We start from the raw sequence: 25,943 nt of genomic DNA, 5'->3' as shown, positions 1-25,943 counted from the left end.
AGATGAGGACGGAATTGATGCGGAATTCTCTCGGAAGTCTCGATTTAATCGCTTTCTCTCCATCTTGCTGTCTTCCTCAGATTTTCAAGCCTGCCACCCGGTTGCATTTGCATTCTCTCGAGTTTGTGTTCCCTATTGGCTACATACGGAAACGGACGTATTAATATCGCGGGGGCACTAATTGCCCTCCAGCCAAATACGTAGAATTCGCGCAGGATGAGGTACCGAGATGCTCTTTGCGTTATGCTATGCACGCTGTATATCGCGTCATTGATCGAGGAAACCATTACATTTGGAGTGGATTATAAGTGAGCAAGGTCGGAAACGCGTTTTCTTCCGCTCATGGATATCGACCTGGGATGCAAATTTGAATTTACCCTTGATTCCGGGTGCATTGCGGCGCTTTCTACAATGCTTACAATATATCACATACAATGTAAGAGTACATTAAAATCGATGAATTTAATATGCGCTTAATCCAGTACACTAAAACATATATAATATACATATGCCTTAGAAGCTAGATAGTTAGAATCAGATATTATATATCGCGATGTGAAGTTTATGCCCTCCTTAATATCTCGTTCGCTAGTGAATACCAGTAACTAGATGAGCCTCTATTACCAAACCCATTGTCTTGTAATGATATGAAATATTTGCTGATATTCGCTTAATATGCGATTTAACGACCTATATATATATATATATATATATATATATATATATATATATAAAATAAACAAAACGCGCATGTGTATTTTATTATTATTTTCAGAGATAAATTAAAAAAGCTAAACACATCAGCAAGAAATACTCCCACTATTTATCTTAATATTACATTGCAGCGATGTTGCACCGATAATATTGTCGCAAATTATTAATTAGATAACGTGGTTAATATTCTGCGTGAAACACAATTTAAAAGTCTTTTATTTCTACAATAACCGCGCGTCATCGAAAAAAACTGCAGTGCTTTCTTCTTCGCTCTTGCCAACAGACGATGATACTTATATAAAGTTCGAATCTTGTATAGCTGTTTGAGAGAGATTATACTTTTATATTTATATGATCGGTCATCCAAAGTAACTGTTTTCAAGAATTGTACAATATAGATATGATATAAGCTTTTTGTTTCCTGCTAAAAGGTAAAAATGTTTTTCCTATCTTTATACATTACTTACAAGTTCTTTAATAATAATGTTTATACTCTTGAATTGCCCAATATTTCTTGATAAAGATATTAATATAATAAAGATATATATAAAAGAAATAGATTAGCAATATATCACTTTTAAAGGGCATATAATAAAAAGTACAACAAATAATAATAAATAAAAATAATATCTTTTTTATATTTTGTATTAAAAAAGTAAATTTTTTATATTATATTTTTTCATCAATTTAATATTGGTTGAACACTTTTGCATTATATCTGATTTCGTTTTATGGAAAAAAACATCGGGAATATTTTGTTGCCACCATATATTGATTTATTTGCGTTCTTACAAGAGAAGTTTCTTTCTGTTTTCAAAACAACTTGTTGCCAATTGCTACGCGTATGGTCTATCGCGAATTTTGATACAAGTATGTATATAGTGTTAGAGACAACTGGTATAAAAATATTTTCAGCAATAAATAAGAAATTAAACTTTCAAAATAGATATATTAATGATCAATGTTTTAATATATTTTTTGAAATATCTTATGTATAGTTATCTTTGAGAAATTTTTTTAAGATGCGAATATATATTAATAGTATGAAACAAACATATACACTTGACAAATAAACAAAAATTTTAGATCGATTTGTTTTTGAGTCGAAACGTTTTTACTCTGGTGAGATTCATATTATGTCAAAAAAGATTTCTGATATTCCAAGCAAACGAAGCGGATACGGGCAATCTTCTACTAATGGATCCATGCATCGTTGAACATGCTGAAAGAGATTGGCTGTATTTGATGCAACCGTACTTATTGCGACGAAATGATATTATCGACATAAAATATTTGAAGAAACGCGCTATTTCTTTCCACTTCTTTTTCCAACGCGCATGAGATAGGATATGCGCTTCAATTTCATTCGGTATCGTTGGGCTCTCTCGTGTGCATTACGATGCGGCAGTCGCTGCAACAGCGGCAACTGCAGCTTGTAATCTAGAAGCGGAGAACCGTGAGAATCGAAGGGTGAAGATGAAGCGCGGAAGTAGTCAAGGAAAGTGGGGTAACGCGTTTCCTCGATGCATATCTATATGCAAGTTTTCTGCACATGCGTTTGCACTTATATGTGCACATGCATGTGCGCCCGCACACCGACATACCTTGTACGAAAACAGATGGTTTCGGAAGGAAGTTTACCCCATTTCCGACCTTTCATTCCGCTTATTGTTTTTCTCTGCCTCTCACAACCGCGCCACTGCACAACGAAACTCCGTATCGCTTCTATCCTCGAATACGCTCCGATTTGGAGCGGCTACACTGTCGTAGAACTTCGTGCATGCAGCAATTGCAAGGAGAATTAATTGGACTTTATTACGTCGAACGATTTGGCTTGGGGAAATGAGTGCGGCTGCTATCAATAGCGTTTTATTCATCCGCGGTAGATGCAGTATTTCTGCCTTTTTATTGCACGATTGGTGAGAGTCTTTCTCTGAATATCATAAAAAAGCTCGATTCTCCCTCCAACGTTGATATGATATAAAAAAAATATTGCATTATTTTTTTTACAGTTAAATAATTTGCAATAATTACATAAAGATATATCAATTGAGTTTAAACTATAAGATTATTACTGAAATTATAATTATATTAGTTAATTTGAAATTATAATATTTGGTTGAACGGAAAGTTCGTTCCGTTTTTTACTAAGAGATGAAGACCATAAACACAGCACGAACTTTTCGTTCAATACAATAACTTTGATCTCATTTGAAAGATAATTTAATTCTCTACAACTTTTGTTTCGGTACTTTTTGTTTAAAAACGCATACTTTTCTTGATATTTTTCCACCCATGACCCCGGTTATGGGAAATTTTTTGTTCGGTATTAAATTATCTTTCAAATGAGATCAAAATGATTGTAGTTTGCCTCACAGGTTTTGAAATGAAGCAGTTAATAGCCAATTTCACATGTACCGAAAAGTGTTTTTTGGTCTTTTGACAGTTACTCCAAAACCAGTGGAAGGAACTACATGAACTTTGATCTCGTTTGAAAGATAATTTAATTCTCTACAACTTTTGTTTCGGTACTTTTTGTTAAAAGACCCATACTTTGCCTGATATTTGTAAAAATGTAAAAATTAACAGTGATTTCAGAGGTTTTTGGGCGCTAACTTTTTAAGGAAGTATTTTTCGACCTATGTTTATAGGAAACTTTTTGTTCGATCTTAAATTATCCTTTAAATGAGATCAAAGTGATTGTAGTTTGCTCCATAGATTTGGAAATAAACTTGTTAATAACCAATTTCAAATATACCAAGTGTTTTTTTAGCTATTGACTGTAATTCGAGAATCTATGGAACGAACTACTGGGTTGAACGGAAAGTTTGTGCCGTTTTTCACTAAGAGATGAAGACCGAAAAAAACGGCATAAACTTTTTGTTCAACCCAATATAACGTAAAATCTTAAATAGTATGATATAGGCAACTCTCTCTCCCTCCTCTATGTATATAAAATATAGTATATCATCGCGCGCGCGTATAAAATAATACATATATATATATATATATATATATATATATATATATATATATTATTATAATATATAAAATATTTCAGCATCAAAGTAATAATAACACGTGATCAGTTTTTGCGATACATGACATACTAATGTTTACGTGCTACGACTCTGTTATCATTCGTGCGAGGACACTCGAACAGGAAAGTAGTGCTCCGTCAGATTCTTTTTCTAAATGCGATCGCGACCAGAATCGGTAAATTATTTGCTATTATAATATAATTAATAATTAATTATTATTTATAAATAACATTTAATTACATACATATATTGCGACAATAAGTCTCAAAACGCATATTTTGCGTAATTTATTCATTTAATCGAAAAAGGAACGAAGTAATAAAAAATTAAATTATATTATACAATATTATTTTGTTTTGCTGCGAGCTTTAAAGACAATAATTATTTCCTTAACACAATAAAGTCAAATATATTTTATCCATTTTATCATTTAACACACTTTCCGATACGATCTAAATATAATTCGGATTAAAATGTGAAATAAAACAATCCAATCGTAAGTCCAAGTGATTAACATAATGATAAGATCCGTGATACATCAATCATTTAATAAATAATTGATCAAAGAAAAATTAAAATAATTTAATATTCCTCGGATTATATATACATATATGTCGTCGTATGTAAAATATTTCGGCAGTGAATTATCAATAACATAGTATGCAGCCTTAGCATACAGCGCTTTATTGTTTACGTTTTATGGCCTTGTTATCATTCGTACGGCAATAACTGAAGACAATGTAGTAATACTGTGCAAGATGCTTAATCCAATTTCTTTCCTGACGCGATCGCGACAAGTATCGAGAAATGTGAATAGTGGTCAGTGGGCAGTAAGCAATATTTAAAACTTAAATACTAATAAATAAAAAAAATAATGAATAGCGTGCATGTAGCGCGCGCTGTATATTAGTGCATGTAAATTTATAAAAAAACAAAAACGACATTTATATTGCTGATTTTTATTAAAAATAAATATTTGCCATAAGACTATCAATTTAGTCCTAGCAATAATATATCATGTGAGATCGCGTTTCTTTTGATATATTTATTAGAAAGATATTATGGTGCTATATATCAGCCTTTTTTCCTCAAGGGAAGTCGAAAAATATATAATATATCTACGAGCGTGTATAATATCCTGCTTCAGGGTGCGTCACACTAAAACTGTCCAGAAATGTGTGTATAGTAATGTCAGTCATGTATTATAAAATAAGGTAAATTTGATATAATATAGAAATATACATCTAAAAAATGTATCACGTGCAATAAGAAAACAAAAGTTGTTTTACTAAAAAGTAAATTGTTACTCGATATGTAGTTAGTTTTGCTATTTATTTTTTTATCATATTTTAAAGAATCTACTTCATGAATTCTATATATTACTATATATATATACATGTATAGATATCTATAAATTAACTACGAAAGAATAATTGGTATTATTACATCGGCTTTCGCAGGAGATTATTTTGCCAAGGTTAAAAAGATTGAGGAAGCGAGAGATTCGCGTGAGAAATAAATCTTCAAGCAGTATGTGTACGTGTAATGTGTATGTGATTCTCAGGTTGGGTTACGCAGCAGGAGTAACAAGCGATCAAAAAACTGCAAGATAAATGTCTATGAAGAATATTGAGCAATAGATAACGTAGCGATAGAATAAAAAATGGTTATCTAATCGTTATCACTTTATGCTGTGAAAACATAATGAAAAAGAAATGTAGATATATATATATATTAAGCTTTCTTTGATATGTATTCTTTACGTTTATATATGTGCATATGATGTATATGATAAACTGAATTATGGGTTGAATAAGAATCAAAGTAAAGTATTGTAAATAGTTAATCAAGCATTTATAGCAGAAATATAGCTAAAATAATTAGATAGAAAAAAGAATAAATATATTTCAGTTAATATAATAAAAAAATAATGCTCCATAAAAAATTTTTTCCGAAAGAGACATTTATATAAAATATATTCAGGAATTCAGAGAGATTCATTAGATCGCTATTTAAGATTTGTCTGTAAGTAAGAAGAAATTCAGTGGGAAGAATAAATTATTATGTCAGATTGGTTCATTCCGTACGTCATAATCACTTGATTAATGATTCGATCATTAATTATACTGCGTCGCATACGTATAAAATATGATTATTGGTCGGCGAAATAAACGGCATACCGCCTTGAGCAAATTGTAACATCATCTGCAGGTCACCGCGCAGAGTTTCTGCATTAAAAAACTTCGCAATTTTTCTGACGTTCTCAAATGAATGCATTCTCCGATTTTGTCATAAGGAGGATTAAGGGTACCGTATGGGATTTCAACGCACATTAATTTATCGTCACTCTGAGGACTGCGGATATGCTAGAGAGATCGATAAAACGCGAAATAAATCTTGAAGTATTATCTGTTAAAGCTTTCATCAAAATAATTTCTTAATTCTTATTATCATTAAAAAAATTAATAATTACAATATTTTTACTCAACGTTACAAGTCTAACTTACCAATTAAATTTACATTCTGTTATTACGTATTGTTTTAAATTTGGAAACAGAAGAGATTCTTACAAATGTTATATATTTTAATTAAAGACATTTAAAATTAGAAATTTTGTAATTGCTAATTGATATTATCTATTTCTTTGACTTATTAAAATTGTTTAATTGCACAATTGGATTGTTATATTGCATTATTGTAAAGTTTTAAACGTTTTAAAAAATAAATTAATTTTTTTGTTTAATAATTATGTAGAAATAACGAAATACATTTTATTAAATTCAATTTATTCTTTCCGCTGTATTGCATTAACCGGTATTCTTCAGCTTTCTGTCAAATATAATGACTATAATAATATAATGATAATTTATTTCATTTGCTTTGTCATAAGAAAATTATCATATTAAGTCACTCGTTGCATCTTTCTCATCTAACAAAGGCAATTATCTAAAACTCCTTTATCTGCGTATCGTTTATTTCTTGTTTCCTCTCAGATACAAGATGCATCATGCCGGCAGCATACCTCCGCAAAACGTATGCAGCCGCGACTGAAAATAAACCGGGACTGAAGCGTAGTGAGCTCGAAAAATGCGAAACGACATTGGCTGAGACGGTAGGGACTTCGAGACGAAGGTATGACATTTTCGTAAGCTTCTTGTCGCGGGGCGCGTCGGGGTCGCGGGTGACATTTTGTGGGTGAAATGGCAAGACGACGAGCCGGTGAGTAAAGTAAAATGTCATTGTGGGGGACTTGCCGCACGCTCATTGGGAAATCCTACGGGGAAGTGAACGGGTGAAATGAAAGTTTGTCAGAAAGAGAAAATCGCAACTGAAACATTCAACAGAGTTTCAATAATTATGTAGGTACCATCTAATGAATTATTGCAGAGCGTTACTATTAGCAGCAATCCGGAATATCACGGATTTCAAAATGAAAACGCACTGGCAGCTGCGTAAAATAAATGTAGTTACGTGAAAAGAATAGTTAGTACGATTTTCCGCCAAGCACGTTTTATTCACTTCTATCTTGATTGAAATATGAGAATTAAAAAATTTCCAGAGTCAGATTTAAGTAAAAAGGTTTTATTATATATCTACATAGAAGTGAATTGTGTGTTTTATGATGATTTATTTTTATGTTATTAATCGTTCTAAATCATATAAATTACGATTTTTCTTATGTCATCTTGACCGTCAGTGTTGGCTGGCGACTAAAATCGAAAATTTACATGTTTAGGAAAATTTTTAATAAAATATATTTTTATTGTGCGAATCGCGAAATCCATTATTGTATTACTATATTAAAGACGATTTCTAGCAAAATTTTGACAAAGATGACTTATTGTTAGATAAATAAAGATAAAATTACATTATAATTATATAAAATTAATGATATATTGATTGATGCCCAATCGCAACGTGAACAGATATAATATAAAAAATAAATATAAATAATGATTAAAAGCTATATTTATCAAGAATCATTCGATGAGCGCAAAATTAATTTTCTTACTTGGCAAAATATAAATACATTGAACATAACATACGGTTTTTACTAAGAAAAACTCGATTGCATTCTATAAAATTATACTTTGTTTTAATGAATATGAAATAAGTCCACGGCAAATGCACTGGCTATTAACCATGCTAGCAGTAATTGCCGTCTTCTCGTGAAATTTCGCGCGTCAACGTTGTGTTCCAACTCGTCTGCGCGAGAGACAAATTAAGAGAGAACCAAATGGTCCACGAGTGGTACCGGTTTTTTGTCTGCTCATGCTTCATTAAATTAGAATAACGCCAAAAGCATCGTAGACATTCGTGAATTTATTTAAAAAGAAACATGATATGACATACATATGCATATATTTTATTGACATTTTTAGGTTGTACGACTAATAAAATTCGCATGATATTTTATTTACGAAATGTTTATAAAATATTCATTAAAAAGAATACTCTGAAATTAATACTTATAATTCTCGTAATTCTTATATATTTATATTGCTTATAAAAATAAAATTATTTACAGAAAAATATAAATGTTATATATTTAATGCTTATAATTTTAATAACTGATTGAAATAATTTAAAGCATAACACATTTATTATATTTATTATCTGAATATTTTTTTTTTTTAAATTTAAACATAAACTAACACTATTTCTTATGTAATGTTTTCATATATATTCTAGTTTTCGCCAGTTTCATTTTTAAAATTAATTTTACACTGGTGAAAAATGCTGATTCTCCCCCTCCCCCCCCACCTATTTTAGCGTCTTTTTTATATTATATTTATATTATATCTCAAATAATATTCTAATAAATAAAAAAAATAAAAAATGAGATTACACATAAATAAAATAAATGAATAAATTTAAAGACTTTTCTCTTACATAGCTTTAGCCGACATACTGTGTATTATATTATCGAAAAAGACGTCGCGCGTGCATTGTCTCTTGCTTAATCGGAATATCATTCGCAGAGTTTTTATTTCGACCGCAAAACCGATCTGGTTCATAATTCTGAGTACGTCGCACTACAAAGGCGCAAAAAAAGTGTCAGTTACAACGAAATTCCATTAGCGTCAGTTTTCACCGCTTTTAAGTATTTCCTTTGAATTTCTCTTGCTAAACCAGTCGGCGCACTGCTTGCACGGCGAGTTTACGTTCAAAGCAAAACGGAATAGTAGATATATTTTTATGTCTATTCGACTTTCCGCTACACGACGCAGCTTCCCGCGCGCAGCACGCGATTACAAATTATTAAACGCTTAACGTTTCGCGGTAGAATACATTTTGGGACCGGAGAAGAATATTCGCGTGAAACATCGCAGCGGACTTGGACATTAGGGCTTTGTTCTGACAAGACAGACCATATGACGTACTAGTAAAGAAATACAAACGCAATAGTCGCTTCTTCTTTGGTAGTACGTCATGTAGTTTTTTCTTTCTTGATCAAAAGAGAGAATTAATGTGGACATCGTGGAAAGATATGTGCACGAATTTCCGGTACAATCCTCGAAACAGCCGCAAGAAAATATATCACTTTATTACAATGGAAAAAGCACGTAAAAAATTTAATTTATTTCAACGTGTATTGTTATTATTAATACATTACAAATGAAAAAAAAAATGTTTTTTACACGACACGATTAAGAAAGAAAATATGTATATGTAAAAAAGAATAAAGTATATGTAAGAGATAGAATCAAATTCTATATCTAACAATAAAAGTAAAAAGTTATTTACACATCTCATGGATAAATGTTTTCAAGTAATGCATTTATGTTATTTTTACATACTTTATTTTTATATACTTTTACATAATCAATATTGTTTTTTATATTTCTAATAAATTTTATTTGTTATCTTATATACAATATCATATATAATATCATACCGTCTGACATCGTGTTTAATTCAAATCAAAATTGCGACATTTTCTCCTACGTTAATGTCGAGGATGAAATTGGAAAGCATTTTATGATCGGCGAGATTGGTATGCGATAAATATCGAGAATGATCACGCGGTCTTTGGCATATCAAAGCAATTTACGTTACACGAACGGTTGCATCGTGTGAATTACCAAGCGGGATCTTGCTAAGGATTGTGACGCGAGGTTGAATCTCGGTTAGGAATAAGGCAATAGAGTGGAACGAGAGAATGCAACAGGGGGAGAGAGAGAGAGAGAAAGGAGGGAAGGAGGATAAGGGAAGAGACACGACTAAAGGCGAGAGGAAGAGGAAGTAAGAGAAGATCGAGGCAGAAAATGCCTTGACGTTCGACGATTCAATCAACGCAGCACATTGTCAACGTCGGGGGTTGGAGAACGTCACCCTACGGCAGATATTCTTAGGGTCGGGATATGAAAAATGACGTCTAACGGGCGGGGAGAAGGAAGGGGAGAATAATGGGGAAGAATATGCGCCGAGGTACGTTCTGGGACGCTTCCAACCGAGGGATGTTTGACAGGTATCTTGGCGTTATCCCTGCGCGAGTGTGTTTTGCTGCGTCACGCGTTCGCGTAAAAGGAACATAAGTAGCGAGCATGTATTTAACTGACAATACAATTGACGAGACAATCCGAATGTCACCAATGAACTCTTAATCTCCACCTTCATTTAAAATTGATTTTATTGAGGATTTGAAAGAGAGAAAAGTGACATGTTCTTTTACTTTTTCTTGTGTTTTCTTCGATGATCACTGCGAGTACTCTCTCTCCTGCATTGGCAATTAAATCAATGATTAATAAATAATATATAAAGATTTTGATAAGTTTAGTTAACAGAAATACTTTATTTATAGTCAGAGCTATATTATTTACAGCGTGCTATAATATATGAATTATTTTTATTTTCGCATTATTATTTTTAAATTGTACGAGCGTTTTAAGCAATATTATTGGATTATTTAAAAACCGACTATATGATTTATCTTATTAATGCTAGGGATTTCTCGCATTTTACACAGACGATTGAAACTATGCAACAGTCGTTCGTATATTTTTTAGTGAAAGAAAAACTTTGAAATTTGTGAGGTACGGATAACATGTGTGCGCTTTTTCTTTATGTACGGATTGTTTTTTGTTATTCGTGGCGGACCAGCTAGCCTTTAACCGATAAAAAACATATGGTCAATTCGTTTTTTAAATGCACACAAAAGCTAAAAGATATGACAGTTTTAAAGATAGCTTGTTCGATCTGATATAATTTTTTTTTTTTTTTTATAGACATGACATAGATAGCACAGCAATTTTTTTAAAAAACATGTATACTACACATGATTTTTATAAAAGACACAGAAATACACGTATAAAATGTTGTGTCTATGTCACTTTGCACGATAATATATAACTTATCGGTTTCAGGCAAAAGTACGTCGTGAGCTATTACTGACCTACTTAGTTTAACAACCAATAATATTAGAAGTACAGTTTATTTTCAAAGTTGATAAGTTTCGTTCGCTTTAACGCAAAGTAATACAATTTTGAACGAAAAGTCTGTTCATTTTGAATAATGTGGGGAGTAGTTTAGAGTTTATTATAGAATTTCTCTCTCTCTCTCTCTCTCTCTCTCTCTCTCAAGTTTGCTATAAATAAGCAAAAATGTTCGTGAATTATAACTTAAGCATTCAATTTTTATGATATATACTTGTCCAAGGTATGAAGTGCTCTTAACAAATTGTGGCGAGTTAAATTAAATAACGTTTGCAGACTAAAACATAAAATCTTTTAGACATATAGTGAATTCTTTTAATACCTTATTTGGTATATCTACTATATATATAGTACATCTATTACATATATACATATATCCATAAATCCATATATCCGTATCTACTTGTGATTCAAAAATGTAGTTTTCACAAATAGAATAAATTATCAAAACTGCAAAAAGTTTAAAATGTTAACTCGACATTTCTTTATTTATCCTTATGAATATTAAATGCGAGTATGCGCGCGCGTTTATCAATTGCTGGATGAGTTTTATCTTATATTTATGATAACTCTAACATCTAATATAACAGATGTCTTTACGAAATAGCATTTTATATACAGCATCATTGCACATTAATAATTTATTATCGTTCCAAAGCTATGTGAATGCTTATCGTAAGGAAGGTATCCAGTGGATATAGGTGCCACTTATTACAACGATTGTCTTTGCAATCAGCACGACTAACGACAGGAGATGCACATTTCAGCTTAGGCGTAAGTAGAAGGCACTTCTTATTGCACATAACCAGGTTAATGGTAATGCGCTAGACAAACAAGTCGTAGAGCACGAGCTTTAGGAATTACGTATCTGTCTGTAGGAACACAAACGACCGGGATAGCGTTATCTGTATTTGACATTCGTTACGATGATTGCCTTTGTAATTAGCGCGTTCGTGGTTGATGAGCGATTACAATTAACAGGGCATTCCTTGTTTAGGCAAAACCCGTTCAATCTTGTTGGGTTCATTAATGTGATCGTATGTTTTGTTGGTGGTATGAGCGTTTGATAGTGGTTGTAAAACGACGAACTAAAGAGAGAGAGAGAGAGAGAGAGAGAGAGAGAGAATGAATGAGAGAGAGAGGGAGAGTTGGGCACTCGCAGGAGGAAAGTGTGTGCGGGGATAAACCGCAGCAGGCAATAATTATGTCGATTGTACCACTGGGACTAATTATCCGTCTGTACAACTTGCATCGAATTCACCGACTATTTCGTCCTGTGTCCACGACAAACTTTGATGTTACGGACAGATGCTTATCTTTGAGTTCTCTGATAACATGTGAAATTAACCCCCGTAACCTGACCCGGATTAAATAGCCTTCCTGTTGTTCGTATACTAAGGGATATAACAGTCGAGTGTGCAAAATATTTTTAAAAACAAAATACCACTAAGTAAAGTTTAAGCAAAATTGTATTTAAATTTATTATATTCAGATAATTTTACTAGATGAGTTTTTTTTTATTGCACATATCGTAAACATCGTTTATGAAATAAATGTAAATTTAACAAACGACATTTTAACTAAATTACTGCGGAACTTTTTTTCCATCAAGCGCCGTATTATGTGATGGAACTGTAAAGCAAATAATGTTGCAGTAAAAATTTGACAGCGAGTCATTTATTTATCATCATTTCACAATCTCATTGTAAATAATTGATTAATAATAGCTCCCAAATAAAATTTTTCTGACAAAACTGTATCTGAAGTAAAGTAAAATTTCATTACTTATACACACACACACACACACACACACACACACACACACATACTAAAATTTTATTTATCAAAGTTATTTAACTTTTAATTGCTTATAATGTTGAGGTTGTACTCTGTCGGGGGTAAACCGACAATTATTATTTTTCATATATATTTTAGTCACCTTTTATTTAAAAAATTGTTAATTTCTGCAACCTATACGTGCTTTATAATTTTAGATGCAATTAAATTCCGTATGAGATCTCTGTGAGATATTCATGCAAAAAATAAATTTTCAATTGCGACAAAGCAAAACAAAATGAAACACTTATTGAATCTGTCCTTCGTATAAACGCAGTAATTATTAGCCTGGAAATATCAACGTACCTTTTTTAAACAGTGCAATGATTATTTGTGTGATAAAACATATTGAATATAATATCAGTAAGCAGGTTTTATACGTAGCAAAATTATACATAAAACAATTTTAAAATTTTCTGAAATTTGTCAAATAACATTTAGAAATCAATGTAAAAATATCAATTATATATATTAAAAACATATATATATATATATATATATATATATATATATCTTTTTTTTTCGAAAACCTAAAATTCCATGTACATACAATTTTATTTATCTATAAACAGAAACTTGAATATCTTGTTTTATAGAAAACAAGCGAAAAAGTAAAAATGAATGTTATCGTTATAGATTGCACACACCATATCCGGTTCAGAGCATATATTTTCCTTATAACGTTATTTCTTTTTAATTTTTGATACGGTCATACATGTATCACGATCGAGGAGTGAATGACGTGCGTTAGACGCTTAAACCAGGTGCGCTATACAAGAGTAATTATTATCATACCATAGCCGTTGGATGATAACCGCTATCACGCTTAGAATTTTCCAATATTTACACATCGGAATATTCAACGTTTTCCAACGTGCTGCTAGAAAACTTGAATAACCGATGCTTATTTAGTTGCCGAATACGTTTAATATATTTATCTTTAATAAAGACAAACACGCGCGCGCATGCTGATTGATTTTTCATATGCATACGTTTAGCGATGCTTTGTTATGCGAATTTACAATTACGACATACATTCGTCGTATATCATGATATACACAAAAATGTTCTCTCTTGCATTATATAAGATAGTGCATTATTTGCTTTCAAACAAATTAAAATTTAAAACATTTAATTAAAATTTATGAACATAACGTGAATATAAATTTATAAATTTAATTATATTTATTCAATTAAAATTTTATTTTATTCGTTCTATGTACATAATATTATAAGTTATATGTTAAATTATATGTTAGTATATAAAATAATTATTTACATAAATAATTACTTATTTGAAATAAGTATTTTTTCAATACATGATATAAATTATAATCATAACTTTTTCTGTTCATTTATTATCTCTTTCTTTCTCTCTCTATGTCTCTTTATCTTTTTATAGACAAAGATGTGATTACATATTGACTCTTTAATTATTTAATGTTATTCGATTATATGAGAGCATGTTACTCGATTATTAAGCTGCATTGACAATTTCACATGTTATTGCCAAGATTCTAATGCAAAAAGTATACAATTTTCTCTCTCTCTCTCTCTCTCTCTCTCTCTCTCAGACGATGTATTATACATCGCAAAATTGCTTGGTCGCGCGTTCGTATCTTGTTAAAATATTTGAAAAACCTTCAAGAACTGTGTATAGTCGGGTAAATACGAATCACTGTCTCTACATTTTTCATCGTAAGCAATCGGTCGTAAGCTGCCACTAATTTACACGTTGTTGTGTAGGTGCAATATATGTTGACGAGAAAACATTACTTTTTTATTCATATCGCGCAATACCGTGCGTGTAAAGACTATCTCTATAGATAATAGCCAGGCAATACCGCAATAACAACTCGTGACGTAGTTTTAATTTCACACCGTGTCGTGTTTTGTGACATTACAGTACTAATACATGCTTATGCAGCTATCTGTTTTTTTTGTCTGTCCACTTGATATTATTATTTTTTCATTGTATAAATTATTGCAATAATAATGCCAATAAATAAAATTAATTCGTATTTGGAAAGCAATATCGAAATTTTAAATAATATTCGTGTAAAAAAGCTAACATTCTTGAAATAACACATGTAATTGTAATATTGAATATTATTAGCGTAATACGAGCACATATTAGCATAATGTGCATTGTAATCTAATTATTCAAAAGCACTTGGCGCTAGCAATTGACACAACTTTGTACGTTTCAATTAGACAAAATAAATATAATTCTATCAATGTACTATTATCGTTATAGGAAGCGCAATATTAATAATAATGGATATACTGATTTTGTTAATTTACGATTTTAATATATTCTGTACATTGAAAGCGGCGATACCGACAAGATTTCGATATGTTTAATCTGTTTAAAATGAAATTTTTTCACAAGTCCGAATGTGTGTGTACAGATTATCTTAAAATATTGTATGAAAAGATATTCAATTAAAAGGAGCCTTTTTTAAACATATTGATATCTCGTCGGTATTACTCTCGCTTCAAAGTACTTAAACTCATCGTATTAACATTCTCGTTTACGGCCGACGACGATTACGCGAGCGCACGCAAACGGAAGAGAAATCGAAGTAGAAAGGATGAGCGATAGTCCGGCGGGTTAGGACACGATATACTCTCAAGGGGAAACTTGCCCGAGTCATTTTTCACGGCGAATCCGAGTCGCGAAAGCGCTCGGCCCACGAGAAGATATCTCGCGAAATTAAAGAACTGCACGCTCGGATACTTCTTTCGTACTGTAGGTATACAACTAAGGGATGAAGCGAGTATTGCGCGAAGGCGGTGCAACGAGTGGTTGCGAAGGACAGAGAGGGAGAGATGTTAAGGAGAAAGTACGAATAAAAAGGGTGGGTGGGTAGGTAGATATACACGAGTATCGTCTTGTGCAAGAGCGACTGACGTAAACGAAAATAAAGAGTCGCCGCCGAGTTCTGATTTCCTCTCCACCGTTTTCAACCAGCAGACGATGATGAAGGAGAGAATGGCCGCATCTAAAGCACAGAACACAGTGCTCGAAACGAAAAAAGGGACATGGAAGTGTTGTTCTGCGGGACGCGGAATGACACGCGAGAGAAGGAGAAATGCGGCGGAAAACGAGAGAAATCCGTGGTAGGTTTATTCAAACGCGCGCGGCCGCATGATTACGGCAACGTGCAATTACATTGTTACAGCGAAACGAATCATTCGTAAAAGCGACACGTGTTGTACCGCAATGCTGGCCATGCTCGCCGGTTGCATTTCGGTCTTGCATACGAACTTGAGTAATTGTCGCGATGACAACTCTGCGACCGCGCGCGCGGGATAAAGGAGGACGACGTGTTTCCATTACGCGTGTGCTCATGGAGCTCGTCACGCGTACGTAATAGACCGATACCATATCAGCCGGTATGCTTTCGAGAAGAGAAAAGAAAGATGAAACAGAGTGTACATGTATGCATATAGATAGACGCGTGCGCGCGTTGCACATCTTTTCTATCAATCCCCGAGAGATTTCGCACCCCCATTTTGCGCACACAATTTACACAATTTAATACGCCCTTGCCCTCCCGCCGTCGTTTCGTTTTCTTCGCTCGCGCTCCGGCACCTTCTTTTCCGTTTCTTTCTCCTCGCGGCGAACGTAACCGCCGTTTTTTCGCCCTCGCGTTCCTCGTCCTCGAGCCGCTCTCCCTGAAATCGTCCTTCTTTTTATCCGTACGCCATTCCTCGACCGTCTCTGCCTGTCCGGTACATACGAAGCACGTGACTCTCGCAACTGTACGCGACACATATCGCCTACGGGCCGAGGAGAAGTGCTATGGTGGACGTGGACGCTCTAAAACGGCGTCGAGTGTATTACGACTTCGACGTAACAAGTTCTTTTTTTTATTTTCTTTTCTCGCTCTTTCATTCTACCCCTCTTTCTTCCTTTTTTTCTCTTTCTTTCTCTCCCCATTCTCGTCCTCTTCATGTTACGAGCGTAGTTGGTAAGCGTCGAGCATATTGTCGGTAGCACTTGGACGATGAGACGCGTTGACAGCTTCCGCGATGAGGACGGGAAAGAGGGTGGTTGCCTGGAGTAGAGAGAAGAGGGAATGGCGCATGAAAGACTCGTAACGGACATTCATAAATAAAACCGCGTGCGGCATCGTTTTACCGCGAGATCTTTGTCCTTTTTTTTCTCTCCTATGAAGGATAAGTACGAGGGATGCTATCTACCATTTTAATGAGATTTCTCGACTAGGTTGCGATATAGATTGCAGTATACAAAGCGATAGGTGTGTTTCAAAGTACAGCTTATATTGTATGTTTCGCGGATATTGGATCAAATAAAAGGATTGCTTTTATAAAAAGTAAAAGGGTACAAGAATGAAGCGGTAACTAGGACGCGTACATTATTATGCTCTGTGATTTGGTTCCTGATAATGATAGCTTTATAATTTGACATTTGCAGCTTTGACATTTCTTTGAATGTGATATTTGTCTTCTATGAGAAATTTAATAAAATTATGCGACAAATTCTGAAGCATATTATAACTCAATTTGCGTTTATAAACACACTTTTTATGTTGTATAATGTATTAAAGATCAAATTATATTTTTATAAAAACTAATGCTTTTGATGTAAGAACAAAAAGACACGTGTATAATAGTACTTTAAATATAAATCGCTTATCATAAAAAAAAAAAAATTATATTTATATCAAAGTCAACATTGTGTACATAAGAAATTTTTATCTTACAACTATATAAATATATAAGCTTTCTGTATTGATTAAGTATTTTAAAATAAAGAAACATGAATGTAATAGAAATACATATATGCCTATTTATGCAGCACTTGTACAATTTATGAAAGCTAATAACTCTTCATACTATATTATTATTATTTTATTATAAAGCTAATTTAGAAAGCCTTAATTAATATAAAATTTATTTAACATGAAATTATAATATGCTTTTGTCACTTTCCTTTAACGACATATGATAGGTTATTACATTTAATGGAACCGGTTGAAAATTATTCTCCGATGCAATTGTCTTTTTCACTTTTCTCGTTAAACAAAACTTGCAACGTAAATCTGTTTTACAACGCGATATAATAAATTATTAACTTCTTTCACGCAGCCGGCAACAGGCGAGAAGAGGATAAAATATCTATGTAGCATTTGTTGTCATTCTGGATACTATGCGGGAAAGTTGGATATACATCTCAAAAATATACTTTGAAAATTTAATTCTGTAGACGCTAAAACATGTGTCCCAAAGAGCAATTGTTTTTATTTTAAATTGAAGAAGTCGCAAAATTTTAATATTTTCTTATTTATTTTCCTGACTATCCAGAGGATAGAAATTAATATAGTTACAAATAATATAATAATATGTAGTTAAAAGAATTATATAAAGTTATATATAAAATATTTTTGAAGATATTTAAAGATAATTTCAAAAATATCGATATATCTTTCTCGTTAAAAAGCCAATCAATATAAAAGACTTTAGTATTGCAGAATAACATTACTACTTATACATTTCTTTGATATTTTCTCCATTTTACTTTCCACAATCATTCGTCTGAGCTGCCAGCACGAATTGATTTATATCTAGGAAGCATTTTGCATTTCGTGTATATAGGTATTTACATAAAACTTTTTCTTGCTTTGAAACCTTCCCCAGAAAATTTTCAAAATACTTGAGAGCAATAAGATGCCGTTCTGCGTATAATACGAAGCTGTTATTTATATTGCACTTTCACATCGAGCATAGTATCGTAATTTTGAAATTCTATTTATGTTATACACGTTGCATAAACTTGATATAAACTAAGTATTATAACATAAGCATTAGAACAGAAAATCATAGCGAAGATACTATATATCAAGTTTTACTACAACGATAATATAACTAAATTATAAACGAATTAAATTATATATTATTACTCATTATCTGATTCTATTTTTATATTGCAGGTAGCGTGGCTACGAGTCGATACGCAGACGATTCTGACGATATCGAGTCACGTTATCACGAAGAATCATCGGATCGCAGTGACACACATTGGCCATCGAACGTGGTCTCTGCATATAAAAGATACGCGCCAGACTGACAGCGGTTGGTACATGTGCCAGGTCAATACTGACCCAATGTCCAGCATCGTTGGTTTTCTCGACGTTGTCGGTAAAGATCAAACTTTTTTAATTTTCTAAAAGATTGTCATATTATTCTATATACGTAGAACAATGACGATCTTATATATATATATTGAAAAACTGCGCATTAATAATTTCTGTTGAAAATATTACTATATTATCTGAATGAACGTTTATTGCCTATGCAATATAATGTAACATAAATTTTTATTTGCACTATAAAAAATTCAGACGTTTTATTATTATATCAAATAAATGATAAATCATTTATTGCAAGCTTTTGTCGGGTAAAGCATTACCACATTCGTCATTGAGGGAATATTGGATAAATATAATATCACGCTCAGCATTATTATCTGTTCGAAAATTACAAATGCCTTTTCTCTCTACGTTATACTCCACACTCAATACAGATTATCATGTTACACAAAGAAACTGACAGATCCAGCTGCGTAACTAGTGCAATTTCACTGATGAGTGGCAATGGACACGATTCTTTGAATGTACCAGCTCTGCGTGGTACGCTCATTTGTTTGATCTTGGATAAGTGACAGGATTTCTTTGATAGAATTTCTCGTCGCATTACAAGCCACTCATTCTTCTATGGTGTTACTACTGCTCGCTAATTGTGAGCAGTAACGTTAAAGGTATAAAGGGAATTGTATATACAAAGGTCTTATTAAGTATAAAGTGATTTATCTGTATTTTATTTGTGCATTTGATGAAATCTTTTTATTGCGATATCACATAATTATTAATAATTTTGATAATTGAAAATTAAATAGTTGTAGAAGACATCGTTAGAGATTGAGTGTATTTATTGAAGAAAATGTGACTACAATAATTCGTTAGTTTTAGCATGTACATATATTACTTTCTATCTTCTCTTTGGTTATTTCGAATAATATAATAACATTTAATATGACTATATATTTTGACACAATTATAAGAATATTTTATTTTAAATTGCTTGCTAATTGCTATTAATTTGTCATATTTACATTTGCATAATCGCATTAGAAACCGTTTTAATTACTTGCAATATAATAATATACATAAATGTGTAAAAAAATAATTATGACGCAATTTTTATTTAAAAGTGACTACTTGAATAAAAGTAATATTGTCATGTGTTGTATACATATTAATTTGAAACCAACTTATATATATATATAAATATTGCACGTAATTTCCGGTTTTCTTATAAAGCCTAAAAGGCGGAAAATTGAGCGGAAAATGAGAATTCCGGAATGATTTAAGGACCGCTGCCGACAAATATTTGCGAGCAAATCGTGCGTTCGGGATTGCTCGTGAATTTGTAACCCACGCCATCGGAAACTCCAGGATTCTCGACTAGTCGTTGCGAAACTCGACTAAGCACAGGCGGATTCAGCGTTTTCCATGTATACGTATAACTCGCGATTGTCCCGCGGAACACGTCCTTTGCTGGCAGAGCGCATCCTTCTTCCCGTGACTATGCATCAACTGATCCTTCCTCGGAACTTTCTTGGCACTTGGTACCACCGTCCCTATTACCGCCAACTTGTCAAACTTCGCCAACTATGGTCGTCTTGGCGGACACCGTAGTACCTCTAGAGGAAGCCGTGATTGTTACTACAAGACACCGATATTCAATCCTTGATTATTTGTTTCGCGACATTCTGGGAAATACTACATACAACATCATAAGCTCCGTAAGACTGATCTTCACCTTAATTTACCCAAATTCTTTAGCGGGAAATATATTATATTTTCTTAATTACTTTATTATTTCTTTACAGTATGACGCAAAATTATGAGTTGGCAATTAAACTGTTATAAATAATTATTATATTATTCTTTCTCTTTCTCGTAAAATTATTTCATTTTTACTTTTGCATTAAGTATTCGTAACATTTTTTAATGTGATGTCATTGAATGATAATCAAATATTTGCTAATAAAATAGTAAAGTTATATTATTGTTTAATTTAATATGTTAAAGATTTTGATATAAAACGCAATTGTTCTCAAAGATTTGAAGGTTTGTTCATTATTGTTACGCTTGACATTTTCATTAAATTGGACGGATCAAGTTTATCTTTTTTTCTAGATTAACGAACGTATTTTTTTCACTATCAATTATTAGTTGACTTGACAAAGGTCTGACGCAAATCCTGATCTACGGAGATCATTGGTCAACTCTATCGCATTCTGGCGCAATAGTATTCGGGAGATGAATATCGGACTACCGGAAATTACCAAATAAATGCTGGCATTCTATACTCTTGTGGAAAGCTAATGTATCTCCATAAATACCTCAGCTGAGCTCACTGATTTATATCTCTTAACAAGCTCACAGATAGTATCCCATTGATACATTGCAAAGCTCACGTTAACTAAGTGAGACGGCTGAACGTTCATGAATGGATGTATAATTAAACATTTATTTCTGAGAAAAATCGTTTTATGTATCGCGTAATATAATTTAATATCTTATTGCATATTAATGATATAGATATTTTATAATTTTATATTGTAGATGCTAGCATGTTCTTGTCTCTATTAATTAAAAAAAAAAAAAAAATTTGATAAAGGAGCACTACACTATAGCAGCAGCTACTATATTTAAATTATTATCTATTTAGGAAAGCTTAAGATTAATGATAAAATATAAATAAATATAAAATATAAATAAGGTATATATGAATATAAATGATTTAGAGAGAGAATATACAAAGTTTAATAAATATAATAAATATATTTTAATTAAAAAATTAATTAACAATATTAAGGCATGTTTTATATTACTTTAATACCGATTGTCGTTTATTTCTATTTGTATAACGTATGTATATAATTTGATATTTTTATATACGGTTGAAAAAAAAATTGTTATGCTGAACTTTGCTTTAAAATTTAAAGTAACGTCTTGCGCTGGACGAATAAAAAAGAAAAGTTGAACAGATTAAAGATTTCACACCTCGGCGAGCTCTCTCGAGTGGCTTGCCAAGATAGAGACGCCTCCCCCGCGTTACCCCGCAACGACCTTCCGCGATCGGCTGGATTTGTGGCGGCGGGATGCAAATATATGTAAAGTACGTACCCCGCACCGAAACCTTTCGAGGGCGATTGTACTCTTGGCGGGCTATTAGACACCTTCCCGGTAACTCGTGCTCTACGTTCTAATAACCGGTCGACCTCCTAGCGCCGCTAAACCGCCCCCTTGCCGCAACGGCTCTGTATAGTTTAACCTCACTGCAACCCCTCGTTAAGATTCTTCTTTATCGGTCCACCATATCGTCAAGAATAAGAAGAAAAGAAAAAAGCAACGCGCCGGTTATTTTACTTCGCTTTGTCTTATCGGATGACGCGTCGTATTTTTCAGTAGTTTGCGTCATTCGAACAGGAAGGGATAGAAAATTGGCACTGATGCAAATTGTTATGATAAAAATTTGAGAGTCTCTAACCACATATAAATATTTTGATTAATTTTGATTATTCTGTTATTTATCTTGATTTATTATTTTATAACAGTGTATTTTACAGTTTTTTTATAGACTTTCTGTGCAATATGATTTAAATGTAACAATAAATTAAATTTTTATCTAATAATAACCGTTGCTGTGTGTATTTTAGCTAAATATAAGAAATGAGGATAAAGAAAAAAGCTAGCAGTTCGTTTCTTTCTTGCGTTATCGAACCATCGATCGTATTTTAAATTTGCTTTAATTTGCATCTAGAAAAAGACGCAAGAAGAAAAATTATACTTGCACGAATTCGTTACTATCTCTATTATACATTTTTGAAACTCTCGCACACACTTGAATTATTTGTTGAAACACCGATATTGCTTATTGATGATGCGTGCGTAATAAAAAGTTTATTATAATTATATAAAACTATTTTTAACGCGCGCATGCGCAAATAATCATGAGTAAAGGAAAATATCACTGAATTTATACTAACAATAAGAAAATTATTTTGGAATAATAATAATTATAATAACCGAACAATATTAATTAAAACAGTAATAACCATAATTCTCTTTATGCCAGTAAACTCGAATGAGCATATAATTCGTAACAATTACTGCTTTGTTTTCGTGCCTTCGTGATAATTTGTTTTGAATAATTCAATTTATTAAGAGAATTTAACCTCCGAGCTTGTGCAAAAATTCAAAAAATAGAAAAATATTGAAATATGGAAATAACAAATATTGCATACAGATTCGACGTATCGTTCAAATTATTGCAGAATTTTTATCATTGAATGACAATCAATAAAAAAAGAGAAAGGCCAATTGAAGCCTGGACGTGTACTTTGAGCGTAATAATTATATACTGTTTTTAGAAAAAGATTTTAATGCACATAACATAAATTAATAAATCAATAATATAAATTAACAAATCAAACGCCCCGTTTCGTCCCAATTCGGGTCCTTGTCGATGAAAATAATTGAAATTTTGAACATATAAAAGGACATCGTAAGACGGAGTAAATACGGAACGCAACAGCAGATTTATTACAGTGTTACAATATGCTTACAACATTAACGCAATTATATCGTAAATGACGATATGATTATAAGTTTCCGCATAGGTCGGATTCACCTCCACAGACGACCCTTGACCCAACATATAGTATACAATTATTACGCTCTAAGTACCACGTCCGGGCTCCAATTGGTCTTTTTTTTTATTGATTATGTTTATCATTTGAACCTTGTGTAATTTTTAATTTTATTGTTGTATCATTGAATGTATTTTTCATTTTGTACAAATTTGATTATTAATTGCAGATTACGCTTAACATATAGATTTCTGTTATATAGAAATGATATATCTTATTTATTAATAACTGTTATTTATCTTTAAACGTAAATTTATATAATTCATGCTTCTATAAATCTTAAAATGTGTGAACCGCGCGCGTAATCTCTGTGTAAAATACATATATATATATAAGTATAAAGTTTATCGCGGCTAACTTTTATTAAATTTCTTGTTTAACGTATTGAAACTGCGCTGCCTTGGTTCAACTTGCCTCGGCGTGCTATTATATGATTTTATTTACGTGATTAATTACTGGATCATAAATTCTTTTTTGAATATATTCGCGAATGCATGGAGAACTTATGAATACGACCCATCATTAAATAAATTATTATAATTTATGTGAAAAATATATAAATTTTTTGAATTTTTAAACGTATAAAATTAATAATGTCTTATAAAGGAGAAATATTACAATCATACTATTATGAAACATCGATAGAAAAAATGATTGTAGAAATAAAAGATTTAATATATCGCATTATTCGAAATTATTTCAAATGGTAAAGAGTTGACAGCACGGTCGTACGCACCGTATGCACGACCGTGGTTGACAGTGTGTTTTTACTGAATTTTTGCATAATTCAATCTCCGGAGATTGGGGCGCATGCATCAATTTAGTATCGCGTTCGTTCACATTCGTTCGACCGATCGAACTTTTCAAACGTTATCGGTATGTCGCAAAATATAGCAGCCATTCAAAAGGACACTCGAAGATACCGGTGGTATGAAACGCGGTATGTATGTACAGTCTATGCGCGAATATAAAACGGGATCCGTGAAAACAAACAAAAACAACAGCGCGCGTCGGGGTACGCGGGCACGCGTGAAATAATAAATTCGACCCAATTGTTTTCCCGTATCAATAAATATACTATCTGCGGATACGGCGCTTTTTTTCGCCCCGTTTGCGCCCGACAGAGTCCGGGGCAAAGCGCGAAATGAATTGCACGCCGGGCCCGGTGATATCTCTATGACCCGTGATGGCGCGGGCGCGTAGCGATGCTGGCGTGGGATTGCTTTTTGCTCGATGGCCGATGCACGCTTAATTCTTTGGAAGAATTCCCTCCGTATCACTGTACAGTAGCTCTCGCTATTTGATTGTTCTGCTGTGATTTGCTGTGTCGTCAGACAGCACCCTCATTTTGATTTTCTCTTTGTTCGGATCACGCAAACATTATTGCGAAAATACCATATGCTTCGACGTTACTTAATTAAAAATTTACCATATAATCTTATATGATATCAATTTTTTTTTGTTTTTACTAATCATTAAATTGTTATTTTTTGGTAAAATAAAAATTTATAAAATTGTTATATTACAATTATATTTAATTGATTCTTTAAAAATAATTCAAAAGTTTTGTATTAAGATATTATCGTTATTGTTATATCAATTGAATATCAATGAACTTTATTAAAAACAAAATTGATGAGAATAAAAAACACTAAAATTTTTGATTTTTATTTAAAAAAATCAGAATTTAAATTTAATCTTAATGTTTAAACAAGAAAAGACGCTAGATATACAGAGTCTACATATTTTAAATATCTATAAAATAATGTTTAATTTATATATATCCTTTAAAATTTATGAATTTATATCATTGAAATATATTATTGTTAAAAATGAGAAAAACTTATTTTTTTACAATTATGTGTGCCAGAAATGATTACTAGAGCAATCAATTGCTATAAGTAATTATTGGTTGGCTTATTAATTAAAGCATTATTTGCCGATTGACACATAAATAGAAGTTTTTATATTTCTAATGTGTTTCGCAAATTTCCACTGTTATGCAATCGCAGCTCTCGTCTATCTTCTCCGGACTGTCGTTAGTACACAGAAGTACTATTCACGCCGGTACTTTTTCGCGTTCGCGGAAACTTCGTCCTGGAACCTCTTTGCCTTCCGAACACGTCTTTCGTAACTCACCAGAGGGACGCGACGTCGGTCTCTGAG

General features: G+C 32.3%; 1 protein-coding gene across 2 annotated transcripts in view; it reads left to right on the top strand.

The window, feature by feature from the left end:
* The window catches only part of LOC138935459 (neurotrimin), a 76,492-nt gene that overhangs the window by 34,748 nt on the left and 15,801 nt on the right, over positions 1-25,943 (top strand). For both annotated transcript variants that reach the window (XM_070300043.1, XM_070300041.1), the window contains exon 3: positions 18,988-19,195. In XM_070300043.1, coding sequence (XP_070156144.1) covers positions 18,988-19,195 — 208 coding nt within the window. The remainder of the gene's footprint in view (positions 1-18,987; positions 19,196-25,943) is intronic.

Source organism: Polyergus mexicanus, unplaced genomic scaffold, assembly GCF_030449975.1.
Source record: "Polyergus mexicanus isolate NDT 795.1 unplaced genomic scaffold, iyPolMexi1.0 SCAF_8, whole genome shotgun sequence".
Lineage (NCBI taxonomy): Eukaryota > Metazoa > Arthropoda > Insecta > Hymenoptera > Formicidae > Polyergus > Polyergus mexicanus.
The sequence above is the reverse complement of the archived record's forward strand: the minus strand, read 5'-3'. Positions and strand labels throughout refer to the sequence as shown.